Source organism: Balaenoptera physalus, assembly GCF_965194825.1.
Source record: "Balaenoptera physalus genome assembly, chromosome: 3".
Lineage (NCBI taxonomy): Eukaryota > Metazoa > Chordata > Mammalia > Artiodactyla > Balaenopteridae > Balaenoptera > Balaenoptera physalus.
This window is the reverse complement of record NC_138890.1, coordinates 150,817,943-150,832,553: the sequence shown is the minus strand read 5'-3', so window position 1 is coordinate 150,832,553 and position 14,611 is coordinate 150,817,943. Positions and strand designations below refer to the sequence as shown.

Below are 14,611 nucleotides of genomic sequence, written 5' to 3'. Positions count from 1 at the left end.
TGCTTTTTTATACGTATGCAAAGATGAAAGGATGTCATTTGCTTTGTTAAAGTATTCAGAAAAGATTTCGTATTCTAAACCTCTCCCAGAAGGAAATCTTGTAAAAAGCTAACTGTTACCGCAGAGAGTTGATCATGTTGCCTCCCTAGCCGCGGAGATCAAATCCTGGAAGTGAACTCAGTCAACGTCCGCCATGCTGCTTTGAGCAAAGTCCACGCCATCTTGAGCAAATGCCCCCCAGGACCCGTTCGCCTGGTCATCGGCCGGCACCCTAATCCAAAGGTGAAGTATTTCATACTCTCCTGAGTATGGGAAGACAGCTATTTGTCCAGTAGCAATGACACACATGTTCCTATGCCTACTCTTTGATGAGACAGTTCACCCAGCTGGGGATGGGAATCAGCCTGTGGCCACACAGTGACCAAGGTAAGTGATACACGTGGGAAATGAATCATTGATCTGGACTTCTTCGTCTCCACACTCAGAAAATTTTATTAGAAAAGGTTGACAATATGATTGGTGAATTTAAAAATTGTGCTGGTTCTGAGTAACCCCCAGCTGATTGTTTGATTCCTGGTGAGATACTTAACCTCTTTGGGTTTCTACATCCAGAAAATCTGAGAGCAGTAAACTAGGTGATCTGTCCAGGCCATCCTTGACCTGAGCAAAATACTCGTGTAATTAAGGCTTAAGAGCCCACTAATTTTCTTTCAGCATCAATATCACAGAGTTGGCCCATACTAACTTGCAGATAATCATAGCCCCCGTATCGTTGGCCTCTGCTATTTACTTGGTTGTATCTCTTCTACTTATGCGATTGCTTTTAATTTTTTAAGCTAACCACAGGACACTTTAGCAAGTTCAACTCAACCCACTTCGAGTGCTAATTTTTGTTGTTTTTGAGCACTCCAGGTAAAAATCTTTTAAAATTAGCCTGTCTCTAACATGGTAATCAGGTTGTATTTTACAAAATTTGACCTTTCAACAACCCAAAATGCTTATTAAGAACATTAGCTCTTCCCATGCCCATCATGTGGCCACCCCCTTTGTATTATTTGTAGTATTATTTGATTACATCCTAAGTGGTCCCAGGCTGCTGTACTGGATGGACTCTTGTGCCATTTTAAGAGTAAGACTTCTGTGCCAGGAGACCTGGTAGGTCCTCCCATGGGCCACATCTGAGATTTCTTTAGTGCATTAACTTTATGGGGTCATTTTCACTGTCTCGGTGGTGTTCATTGGTTGTCCAGTTTCCCCTGTACGAATAAGCGCTGTCCAGCTATGACTCCAGGCCTTGATTTGGGAAGGTGATGTCAACCACAGTGCTTGAATAACGATGGCCGTCAGACTGATTCAAACTCAACCCCACTGCTTTCTCTCCCCCAGATCGTTTTCTCTTGTCTACAAGCATTCTTTAAAATGTCTTACATTAAAAACTGCTTGAATAAATATCATTAATAGAAAATCAAGTCCTGCTTCCTCCACCTTTTTCCATTTTTTCTACTTGGCACTCCCCATTTTTCTCCTTTCTGTTCTGTAGTCCTGACTTTCCCTTAGAATCTGTTCTACTTTATCCGCCTGCTGTCCCCATGGCTCTCTCTGGGTCACTTTTAACACCACTTTGCCTCATAGTCTCAGCTCCTCCCTCCGGGGTCCCCCCTTGGATTCCACTACCCACATGGCCACTCCTCTCACCTTAGGAAGCAGCCCAACAAGCTGTGGCTGACCCAGCACATCCCTTGGCAACATAGAAAATTAAGTTCTCCGTGGTCTGCAGTCGTTGGCTTCCAGGCATGCCCGACTTCAAAATCCATTCCAACCTAACACAGGTCATGATTTGTTCGGAGGTCTGCCTAATGTCAGCCCAAAGCATCTGCCTAATTCGCCAGTACAATCAAACATCAAAATGGCATTCCAGTGCAAAGCATAACAATCCTGGCGGACTGGTGGTCTGTGACCCCGTGGAACGCATGGGTTGACTCATGTTTCTAGCCGCAGTAATATGGTCGTCAGGATGGTGCTGGAGATGTGTCCAGTGAAACCAAATTTCAGTATTTGTTTGACTGGATTTCGTGTTTCCTCCTAGGTAAACATGGTGTTCTTAGTTGTAACATCATACTATATTTTCCTTTTGGTCAAGATTCCATTTTACGTTGAATGTATTTTTGTACCACTTATCCCAACATTTTATGCCAGTAGTACATTTTGATACTAAATGTATGTGCTTCCTCAGTTTTCATGTTGTTCCAAGAGAAATACCACAAGGATTTTCTTTTCTTCTGTTTCTCATAATGACTGGAGCAGTGGCTGCCCGTTTGGGATATTCAAACCCTCCAGGTCTAGACAAGCTAAGATCTAGACCTGCTCGGGTGGCAGCTTCTAGCTTACGTGAAGTAGAAGAAAGTAACAGAGGCTCATTATTAATTGGTCTTGCGGCTTTCAGCGTGATTAGAGTTATCCAGGAAATCTTTCACTTGTTTCAAACCCCAGCCATTTTTCTCCCACTCAGAAAAATAATTGAGAATATTGAAAGTCTAATATCAAGAAAAATTTGCAACCACTGTTTAATGGCTCAATTATACAAAATTACTCTTTGCTTTATGAAGGTATGTCGGCGGCGGGGAGATGTGCCTGTGTGCATGTGTGTGTACATATTTTATTTCCTGTGACAACTACTGGAGAGTGTTACACAAAAGCTATGATGTGATAATGATTTATCTGTTAGGTTAAAGCGTCATGCTGAATCCTGTACAGAAATATGTATTTTTCTGTAAATATGTATTTACTTCTTAAGGCAGATTGCCTTATCCAAATATTATTTATGCTAAATGTAATTTTAGTACACAAAATGACCATTCTACATTTAAAATATTCTTTAAAAAAGAAACTGTACAAGTTGCATAGTTGTCTTTTAAAATATCTCATAGTTCAGCATATATCAGGCTTTTTAAAAATCTTCCTACGAATCATTACAGTTACGGATAACAACTGATGGGGGGTGGGGAAATCCATGAGTTTACCATGATACCAATAAGTATAGAAGGAAAAGATAGTTATCAAATCACCGTGTTGAAAACTTCATCGCTATTATTGATTCGGCGAGAATAATCAATGATGCTAAAAGCATTAAGTGGAAATATATTGGGAAGCAGGATACAGACGGAGTTTCAGATTGTCTCCTGCCGGATTACTCATTAATGACGACGACAACAGCAACAGATCCTGTGGAGAGATCTGGTGAACTCACCTTAAACAAGGGGTCAAAGTTATCCCCAGTCATGAAGCCCACTGACCCTGAGTGCCTCTGTGATGCACTGAGAAGGGAAAAGTTTTTGTAGTTTGGTAGTTTTTCTGCCCCCAAATGCATAATGTAAATCTAAGCAGGAAGAAACTATCAGACGACTGCTAACTGAGGGTTTGGATTGGCCTGGTTTCTTTCACATTGTCAACACCAGGAAAGACAAAGGCTCAGAACTGTTTGGGGTTAAAGGTTGCTGAATAGATGTGAGACCAGGACCCTGGGTTGCCTGACCCCCGCCCTAGCCCCACTGCGCCCTCCCACCACCACCAAAAACATTTTTTTCTCTAAAGTATTGCTAGGCAAGGAAGTTGATGGGTGACAGGCCACTAAAGGTCCACCACAGATAAGGAGCTTGCACCAGAATGTAAATCGGTCACATCACCATGCACACTGTTTAACTCAGTTGACATTTTTCCCCTCGCAAGACATTGATCAAAGAAGTGGAGTGCTGATTTGCATTCTCGAGGAAAATCCTTATCTCGTCCCAGCCTGGCGTCAAACTTTCGGTGAATTATTTCCAGCCTAAAGACACACTCTGAGTGTCTCTGAGCATTTCTGAAGGATAGTATTAGGAATGTGAAAGGTATATTAGACGGTCGTTTGTATCAACGTTAAATTTCCTGAACATGATAATAGTACCAGGGTTATTTAAGAGAAGGTCCTTGTGTTTGGGAGATACTTGCTAAATTATTTACAGGTGAAGGGTCACGATGTCCGTAACTAACTCCCAAATGGTTTAGTAAAAAGTTATAGCTGTGTGTGTGTGTGTGTGTGTGTGTAAAACGATGCAGCATGAGTATAAATGTGGCAGAATGTTAAAAAATAGCGAGTCTAGGTGAAGAGTATACTATTCTTGTGCTACTCTTGAAAGTTTCACCTAAGTTTGAAATTGTTTAAATAAAGTTTAGGAAAAAAGAATTAGAAGTGAGTGTTCTAGAGAGAGGCACATATCAGCCATGTTGTTGGTAACTAGAGCTGAATGCTTTGCTTTGTGAACTTGGGAACCCTTTGAAGTTCTTGTTTTGAATACATTGTTTGAAGCAATCGTTAACCCAGCCATACTACCTTACATGCCCTGATTTATTGCTTCAGGGGGTGGTCATAGTCTTTGGCCCTGCAGTTTTCCTCTTTATCTGCACTCCGGCCTCTGACTCTGGTCCTAGCTACTTTTATTGGGGAAAAATAAATAAATAAAATCATCTAATTTGTGCTTTCTGCTGACAATCAGGTTTCCGAGCAGGAAATGGATGAAGTGATAGCACGCAGCACTTATCAGGAGAGCAAAGAGGCCAATTCCTCTCCTGGCTTAGGTACTGTAATTGCACATCTTCATTCAACATTCAGAAGAGTTTCTCATTGAGTTCCCCCCAGGGGCACTCCCCTGCCCAGTATTATTGGAGTCTTGGTAATTATCACATTTGGCAGAAGTAGCTGTCAGAGAGATTCCATGCTTTCTCTTTGCTGCTGCTGCTGCTTTTGATTTCTGCAGTTATTTAATATGCTGTATTAAAGTTCCACCGATGCATGCTTCTTATACTGCTTTAAGATAATTTGCAAAAATGAGTTAGCAGCATTTCAGGTGTTTATGTACAATTCATTTGAAATGTTCTAGGTGGAAATGAAGTGCTACCAAAATACCAGCTGTTTTGGTAGACGCAGGGTACAATCCATCCAAAAACCTGGGATTTCTTTATATGAATTAAAGGTTTCAACTCAAGGGTAACAGAGGCTGCAAAAAATCATGATTTCCCCCTTCTTAGGTGGAAAATTCAACCAGAGAAGGATTGAGGTAGTAAGAATTTTATATGAATTTAAAATATGAAACTTTGCATCAAGTTTGAAAAGTAATGTTTCCTGTAGAGTGGAAACCTAAAGGGGCTCTGCAGACATGTCTGAACTCAAGATATTACTGATATTAAGATTGATGTCGGGAGGAAACTGAGGCATGAGTTACTGGTTGTCAGAGGCAAAGGAAGGCATACAGTTTTTTGGCAACCATGAAATACCCTAATTATTTACATCCATAATTAATCTATTGAAAGTAGGCATAGCCATAATGGGCTCTTTATTCAGCTAACTCATTCTCCTGACCTGCCTGAAGGTTGTCCTCTCATAATCCCAACATATCCACTCAGTCAGTTATAAAAGATTTTATTAAGCCATGATCCTCAAGCCCAAGATCTTTTTGCTCAAGGAATATAATTTAAAGTCTCAATGCTGAGTCTTTTTGTCCTTCAACTAAAAACTAAAATAGATATTCAGCCCTCTCCCTCATTCTTCCATGAGTTTTTTGGGTGGTGTTCCTTTGTTCATTCATCCTTCAATGCATTTATCAAATATCACTGAGCACTTCCTAGATCCTAGTGCTAAGCCCTGCAGGGCCAGATCACTGATACGTAAATAGTCGAGGAAGGAGATGAGATGCATCCACTTGTAATTAAATTATATTGTGCATATGGAAATTGGCATATGGGTAGTATAAAACATTTTTGAAATTCAGAAGAAGTTTCTTCCAACTGGGATCATCATGGAGTTAGCAGCAGCTGAGGGCTTGAAGCATGAGCAGAATTTTGGGAGGTGGGACAGGATGGGGATCAGGTACCTAGGTAGACTGCATGCACGTCCATACCCACGCACATGGCCCCTCTGTGCCAGTCAAGCGAAGGAGGTTTTGTTTAATATGCTCGGCTCCTTCTTTTCCAGTTAAGGAAGTGAGCCTGTTTGTAAGGATTTGAGCTTCAGTGACAATATGGTGAATTTCTTCCCCAACAGGTACCCCCTTGAAGAGTCCTTCTCTTGCAAAAAAGGTGAGTCAAGACACACTGCTGCCTCGCTCAGCTGGCCCACGAACCAATTCCTGAAGCCCATAAGTCAAACTACAGACCCCAGCCCATATGTCTGTCCATGAGACATTTTGGCCACTTTACACAGGAAATGGCAACAATGTTCATTTGAGAACAAGTATACAAATGTGTGTTTCTTTTATTAAATAGTCATCCAGGAAAAGAACAGAACAACAAAATAAAAGAACTAAGCTACACTTTGAAAAATAGCTGCTTCATAATAAAGGGGGACCCTGGTCAGTTTGCGGGAGGGTACCTGCAACTTTAAGGAGAGTGTGGAATCTTTCTCAGGCGGCCGTTCCCAAATCCCAGTGGATCAGAGAACAGGAGTCAAACTCTCCTATTTTGTTGTTTCATCAATAGGCTGACCCAGTGGCTTGGAATTCCATTCTACTTCCTACCTCTTCCTCCAGTGTTTTTCCTGGGATGGTTGATGTTTTGCTGCTGTGGCTTTTCTGATCACAGCCAAAAAAGTATTTCTTAAAAACATGGTCTGGCAGCCATTGCCTTTTAATGCATTGTTTAATTTAGCCGTCCTAAAGTAAATAGAAGTAGGTGTTTGCCATCAGAGCTGTTTTGAGTGACCACGGATTAGAACAAAGTGTTTTCGGGAAGATAGGCTGCAACTGCTGTTTAAAATAATCTGCTTCTGGTGCAAATTCCTCATCCCGCCGCACTGCCTTCTTCAACAGGACTCCCTGATCTCTGAATCTGAACTCTCCCAGTACTTCGCTCACGGTGTCCCAGGCCCGCTGTCTGACTTCGTGGTGGCCGGCTGCGAGGATGAGGATCCCCCTGCAAGTGGCTGCTGCAGCTCCGCGGAGCTGCCTGGCGCCTCCCGTAAGCCATGACTTTCCCGATTCCACGACGCGTTGGTTTATGTGTCACGGTGCTGGGGTACGAAAAGAGAACTGGAAATCACACCTCTGGTTGAGAAGAAGCCACCTTTCCACCCTGGCTAAATTCAGAGTTTGCTCTCGGAAAATGCAGCCCACTCTCAGTGACTGGCCCCCCACTTCTGTGGTAAATGGGCTGGGCTGACGTTCTGTACCCGGAGTGCTCAAGGATGCTGAACCGCCCCCCTTTGGATGGTATTTACACAGTGTAGTCTTGGGATTTATGGCATCGAATCGAGGCTGGCAACCTCACGGCCTTATGTTTTAGGGCAATCCTAGCCAAACTCCTTCCCTCACTAGGCCCTGCCTTAATTCTTCTGAAGAGGGCAGTTGAGTGAAAGATTCAGAACTTAGACATTATCAAATAGGGATTTTTAGAAAAAAAACCTCATTGATTATTTTCTCAGTATAATCGGAAATAATGATCTGATGTGACCCATACTGACCTCTCATCTCTGCCGGTGTGGTTTCCTTTTGCTCATTTCTAATGTTTGCATAAGAAAATCCCTGGTCTCAGGCGAGGCAGATGAGAACCTGTCTAGCTCATTTGGAGCAGTTGATGTGCTTCCTCTGGTCTCTGATAGAAAAGTTTCAAGGCGGAAGCACGTGTAATTTTTCACTACATTTAAGGAGAAGCGAAGAGTTTGCAGAGCAGCCCACGCTTTCCTTCCCTTCCCAGGTTGGAGTTTATAAATCATGTGTAATCTCAGGCTTCACTGTGCCCGTTAATCAAGCCCCACCCCCAACTTTTGCAGATGAAGGAAGGACCTCAGGTGATAAGAAGGCCCAGGTGTGCAGGACCCGTTGGTCCCCAGGCATCCTCCCACAGAGGAATATTTGGCAGCAGCATTTAGGTCGAACCCAGTAATGTGTTAGACATCACGGATGTTGACAAGTTAATACATTTCTGTCTCTAGGCAGCACACATGTTTAAGTTAAACAATCCAGAGGTTAAGATATTTTTAAAAAGTAAAAAAACAAAAAGGGAGACCAGTAGGAAAAGGAGAGAGGGAAGCCAGCTCTCTGCTCTGTGCAGATCCCCAGAAAGCGTATCATTTCAGCCTGGTGTCCAGTAGCCAGAAGGTGTGTATCTGGCATTTGTGAACATGGAAATGCTCGTGTGTGTAATGAGGGGGGTTAGACTAAAAGAACACGCCAGATGGGAAGATGTTTCATTCAGCTTTTCTTTCCCCAACCCCACCAGCTCACAAGGAACCAGGAAAACCCAGGGCCAACAGCCTTGTGTCTCTAGGAAGTCAGCGGGCCTCTGGGCTCTTCCACAAGCAGGTGACAATTGCCAGGCAAGCCAGTCTTCCCGGGAGCCCACAGGTCCTCCGAAACCCTCTCCTCCGCCAGAGGAGGGTGGGCTGCTACGATGACGACGCCAGCGACGAGGAAGAGTTTGATGGCGAAGGGGACTGCATTTCCCTCCCAGGGACCCTCTCAGGTCCCAGCAGGTCTCTGACAGAGGACGACTCTACATGCGTCTCAGCGGCCTCTTCCAAGGTCACGGGTATCAACCGAGAGGAACATCCCCAGAAAACCCTGGTCAGCAAGGCCTCCTCGGTGCCTCTCCTTGGCAGCTCGCTGGACTTACAGGAGGGTGTCCCAGGAGGCGTGGGGGACACCCTTTTACGTGCAGCCAACCCGCTGGTCCCTTCAGAGGCCCCCGAGGGTAGCCCTGGCTGCCTGGGGAGGAAGGAACCGTCAGGATCGAGGAGTTCACCCAAGTTGGAGTGCAAAGCCGGATCAGGCACCCAGAGTCTGGCGAGCACGGACAGCCCCAGTTCCCTCCAGCAGAAGAATGACAACCTGGGGTCCAGGCACAAACCAGTGGCCAGGGTCAGCCCACACCACAAGAGGCCCGAGGCTGAGGCCAGGCCCAGGAGCTCAGAAACAGCAAACCTGACCAATGGAGCCAGTGACCCATGTGGTCCGGACTTGAAAGTCCAGGCCGCTTCCGTCAAAGTGGCTGTGACTGGTCATCAGCCAGGAGGAACTGTGGAGAAGGTAACTGATTTCTCTTAGTTACTTGGGATCTAGTGAGTATTATATGAATGAGTATGGAGCATGCTGTAAAGCATACGTTAATCTGTCTGAAAGAAAGGATAATGATTGGAGAATTATCTTTCAGTAGAGCCATTCATTTCAATACACAAACTGCTTGGGAGCCTGGTAATACTGCATCACCAGGTTGGTGGGGGGAGGTGCCTAGGTACTGAGTCGTGAGATCATTCGGCCAAAAGATATCATCGCTCTCTTACCTGTACACAGGGCCTGTGGCTGATGATGGAAGGGCAGTGCTAGGCCAGTGAAGGAAACCCCTGGGTCTGGTACCGGCTTCTCCACTGACTAATTGGTGGTCACTTGGGCAAGTTATTGAATCTTCCTGAACCACAGTTGTCTGGACTGTAAAATAGGGATGGTGCTGTCTGCCCTGATCATCTCCCAGAGTCGGGGTGACCATCAAATATAGGTTAATGGTGATTACGTCTGGCTGTCAGTGTTCTGATTGATCCCTATTTTTTCAGACTTTCTACAGTGATGATGTATAGTTATAGCTACTCGTACCCTTGTTGTGAGTATCACATGAAATAAGGGGCATGCGTTCACTTAGAAACATATAATGTACCACATTAAATGCACATTAATATTATTTATGTTTCTACTTGGTTACCAGTATGTTAGAATGGCCCAGAATTATTAAATGGTACCTTTTTAAAAAAATTTTAACATACCTCCACTTTAGCAAGGAGAGAGTAAGAGAAACAAACATTGTGTACAGTCTCCTCAACATAAATAATTTCATTCTGAGCAAAGAATCTGAGATGACTTACAAGGCTATACAGGTATGCCTCGGAGATAATGCAGGTTCAGTTCCAGACCACTGCAATAAAGTGAATATGGCAATAAAGTAAGTCACATGAACTTTTTGGCTTCCCAGTGCATATGAAAGTTATGTTTACAGTATACTGTAGTCTGTTAATTGTGCAATAGCATTATGTCTTTAAAAATAATGTACATGTAATAACTTTAAAATACTTTATTGCTAAAAAATGCTAACCATCTGAGCCTTCGGTGAGTCATAATCTTTTTGCAATAGTTTCATCAAAGATCACTGATCACAGATCACCATAACAAATATAATACTAATGAAAAAATTTGAAATATTGTAAGAATTACCAAAATGTGACAGAGACAAATATGACAGAAATGAGCAGATGCTGTTGGAAAAATGGCACCAAGATACTTGCTCGACGCAGGGTTGTCACAAACCTTTAATTCGTAAGAAACACAGTATCTCTGAAGTGCAGTTCTTATTCCTATATTTATAAAGATGTGTGTTCAAGTGGTTTGTATAAACATACAAGAGAGCCAGAAAATATAAAGTCATAAAAGCCATTCTAAGCAGAAGGATTTTTGATTTTTTTTTTACCTTGTAGAAAAAGTAGAAACTCATATCTTTTCCTCCTCCTAAAAAATTATTACCTCTCAGTAGCACATGTTTTATTTTATTATTATTATTTTTTTAACAAAGCTTTTTGGTCATAGGTTCAGTCATTTTTAAAAATATTTATTTATTTATTTATTCATTCATTCATTTGGTTGTGCCGGGTCTTAGTTGCGGCAGGCAGGCTCCTTAGTTGTGGCAGTCGGGCTCTTCAGTTGTGGCTTTTGAACTCTTAGTTGTGGCATGCGTTATGGGATCTAGCTCCCTGACCCCAGGGATTGAACCCGGTCCCCCTGCACTGGGAGCATGGAGTCTTAACCACTGCGCCACCGGGGAAGTCCCAGCACATGTGTTTAAAATGTAATGTTCAGCTAATGGGTAAACCCCTTCTTTTTAAAAGTATCACAAGGTTTGAATAACTGTATGAAGCCAAATGAGGGGTTTTATTCATAATAATTTATTTCTATTAAAATAAGAGCTCTTGTACTTGTGAATTAGTATCCCCGGTAAGAACTTTGAGCAGCATTTAAAACTTTTGTACAAAAGAAGTTCAATTTTTCTCACAAAATTTTTAGTTCCCAAATTTTATTTTATTTATATACGCAAAAGAAAATAGACTACATTGCCATAAGGTATTTACCCTCAAATATTAGAAGCTTAAAAAAAACAAAACTTTCTTTTTTGGCAAATGGATTGTCTTCCACTATTTTTATTGAATACTTTTTAAAATTGAGATGAAATTCACATAACATAAAATTAAACATTTTAAAGTGTCCAGTTCAGGGCTTCCCTGGTGGCACAGTGGTTAAGAATCTACCTGCCAATGCAGGGGACACGGGTTCAATCCCTGCTTTGGGAAGATCCCACGTGCTGCGGAGCAACTAAGCCCATGCGCCACAACTACTGAAGCCTGCGTGCTCTAGAGCCTGTGCTTGGCAACAAGAGAAGCCCGCGCACCGTAACGAAGAGTAGCCCCCGCTTGCCGCAACTAGAGAAAGCCTGCGCACAGCAATGAAGACCCAACACAGCCAAAAATAATAAATAAATAAATAAATAAATAAATAAATAAATAAATAAATTTATTAAAAAGTAAAAAAATAAAATGTCCAGTTCAGTGGCACCTGCTGCATTCAGTGCTGTACAGTCACTACCTCTATCGAGTTCCAGGCTCTTCTGCTGGTTTTATATTATATTTATGCCTTATTAGTAAACAGAAAATTCACTGAGTTAAACACTGTAGATTTCCCTCAGCAGATAATTGATATTTTACTAAATTTTTTTTTTTTTACAAAAATAGCTAAAAGATACTCCATCTGTTTCACCTCTTTCCTCTGCTGCCACCTTTGGGCCACTTTATGACTCCTTCACTCAGAGGGTAAATTTATAATAAATCTGATTTAACTTTTTAGCAAGTCTATTTAAAAACTTTTTTTTTTACAGTAGGTATTAGATAGAAGAAAGGAAGATGAAGTAATTGACACTTGGCTAAAGTGCAATTTTGAAATGTTAATTTTATTTATTCAGCTTAGTCCTCTCCCTAACTCCCAAAATGAGGAGCTGATTTTGGTCTTGGATATCTTTTTTTTATTATTATTATTCAAATTTAACTGGGCATCCTGTGTGGTTTTTTTTTTTTTTTGGCTGTGTCGGGTCTTAGTTGTGACACGCAGGATCTTTTGCTGTGGCATGCGGACTGTTCGTTGTGGCACGTGGGCTTCTCTCAAGTTGTGGCGTGTGGGCTCCAGAGCACGTGGGCTCTATAGTTTGCAGCAGGCAGGCTCCCTAGTTGAGGCGCGCGTGGGCTCAGTAGTAGTGGCACACAGGCTTAGCTGCCCCGGGGCATGTGGGATCTTAGTTTCCCGACTAGGGATTGAACCCGCGTCCCCTGCATTGGAAGGTTGATTGTTTACCACTGGACCGCCATGGAAGTCCCTGGTCTTGGATATCTTGATGCAACATTATAACAATAATGCCTTACCTCTATATAGCCTTTCGTGGGTTTTTTTCTTCATTTTCTTATTTTTAAAATTAATTTATTTATTTTTATTGAAGTATAGTTGATTTACAACGTTGTGTTAGTTTCAGGTGTACAGTAAAGTGATTCAGTTATACATCCATATGTACCTATTTTTTTTTCAGATTCTTTTCCCTTATAGGTTATTACAAAATATTGAGTATAGTCCCTGTGCTATACAGTAGGTCCTTGTTGGTTATCTGTTTTATATATAGTAGTGTGTATATGTTAATCCCAAACTCCTAATTTATCCCTCCCCTCCCCACTTTCCCCTTTGGTAACCATAAGTTTGTTTTCCATGTCTGTGGGTCTGCATAGACTTTTGTATGCTGCATGTTGTAACTGTTATCTCATTTAATTATCCTTTATTTAAAACTTATTATCCTTTATTTAAGCAAGTCTTATCATCCCCATCTTTTTTCTAATTTTTTTTATTGTGGTAAAATACACAGAGTATAAAATTTACCATCTTAACCATTAAAGTGTACAGTTCCGTGATATTAGTATATTTATAAGGTTGTGTAACCATCACCACCATCCATCTCCAGAACTCTTTTTATCTTGCAAAATGGAGACTCTGTACCCATTAAACGACAACTCCCCGTTTCCCCCTCCCACCAGCCCCTGGAAATCACCATTCTATTTTCTGTCTCTATGATTTTGACTACTCTGTGTACCTCATATAAGTGGAATCATACATTTGTGGTTTTTTTGTGACTGGTTTATGTCGCTTAGCATAATGTCCTCAAAGCTTATCCACGTTATAGCATATGTCAGAATTTCCTTCCTTTATAAGGCTGAATAATATTCCATTGTATGTATATAACACATTTTGCATATCCATTCATCTATCGACGGCCACTTGGGTTGCTTCCACACTTTAGCTATTGTGAATAACACTGCTATGAACACGGGTGTACACCTATCTCTTTGAGACCCTGCTTTCAATTCTTTTGGGTATACACCCAGGAGTGGGATTACTGGATCATGTGGTAGTTCTGTTTTTATTTTTTTGAGGAATCTCCATACTGTTTTCCATAGTATGGAAATGGCTACACCATTTTACATTCCTAGCAACAGTGCACGAGGTTCTAATTTCTTCACATTCTCACCCAACACTTGTTATTTCTGTATTCTTGATTGTAGCCATCCTAATGGGTGTGAGGTAGTATCTCATTGTGGTTTTGATTTGCATTTTCCTAATCACCCACATCTTAAAGTTGAAAAAACTGAGGTTTAGGAAGAGCAACAAGACCATAACATTTCTATTGGACCTTAAACCCAGAATCTGGATCTTGTGGCCCCTAGTCTAGGGCCCTTTGAATTTTCCCAAACCAGTTCTCTGTATATGATGTCTTAGGACACAGAAACCCTGAAAGCCACTGACAGTGACTTGTAGCTGTCCTTATGCCAGGACTCTCTGGGCAAGCTGACCATTGGGGATGGACGAGTCCCCACCGACTGGGGGCCAGCTGGTACCCTGCCCCACCCAGATGCTGGCCACCCCACAGAGACGCCGCCTGAAGCTGCACCCGAGCAGGGGCAAGAACCCGTGACAGGTAAGATTATTTTATCACTTGTTAAGCTTCAGGATGGGAGGGCAGAAGTTACCTTAATAAAAGTGTTATCGATATATGCAGAGAATTTTGAGGGGCAGAGAAATCTTACACAGGTTAATGACAGTTAAAGCTGCCTGCATTTAACAACTTTACTAGATCATTGTGCCTGAATTCATAGTTTTAATTCCATGTCGAGTGTGTCTGTCTTCAGCCTGTCCACAGCCTTTACCCATTTTCTGACATGTACCTTAGTGAATGAGGCACGAGATGAAACAGAAGCATATCCTGCCCTTCAGAAACTCAACACTCTGCTTACGTGAAATCAATTGTACTGAAAAATGGCAGGAAAAACCTCCACGGAGGACAAGTAAAAAATTAATATTTTTTTACCTCATGTATGCACAGAAAATAATAGCTGAGGAGCTCTCCGAGGTCAGCAAGACGCTCCCAGGCCCGCGTGACTGGCGCTGGCCCTGGCAGGCTGTCCTCGGCACCAGGGACTCAGGTTATCAGCACACCTGTAACCTGCTCTAGTTAGGAAGCTGCA

At 42.2% G+C, this 14,611-nt stretch overlaps 1 protein-coding gene across 15 annotated transcripts in view; it reads left to right on the top strand.

Annotated features, from left to right (window-relative positions):
- Positions 1 to 14,611, top strand: part of PDZD2 (PDZ domain containing 2) — a 372,225-nt gene that overhangs the window by 335,361 nt on the left and 22,253 nt on the right. For all 15 annotated transcript variants that reach the window (XM_082453653.1, XM_082453657.1, XM_082453656.1 and 12 more), the window contains 6 exons: positions 150 to 282; positions 4,530 to 4,611; positions 6,074 to 6,108; positions 6,837 to 6,984; positions 8,245 to 9,050; positions 13,920 to 14,064. In XM_082453653.1, the coding sequence (XP_082309779.1) occupies positions 150 to 282; positions 4,530 to 4,611; positions 6,074 to 6,108; positions 6,837 to 6,984; positions 8,245 to 9,050; positions 13,920 to 14,064 (1,349 nt within the window). The remainder of the gene's footprint in view (positions 1 to 149; positions 283 to 4,529; positions 4,612 to 6,073; positions 6,109 to 6,836; positions 6,985 to 8,244; positions 9,051 to 13,919; positions 14,065 to 14,611) is intronic.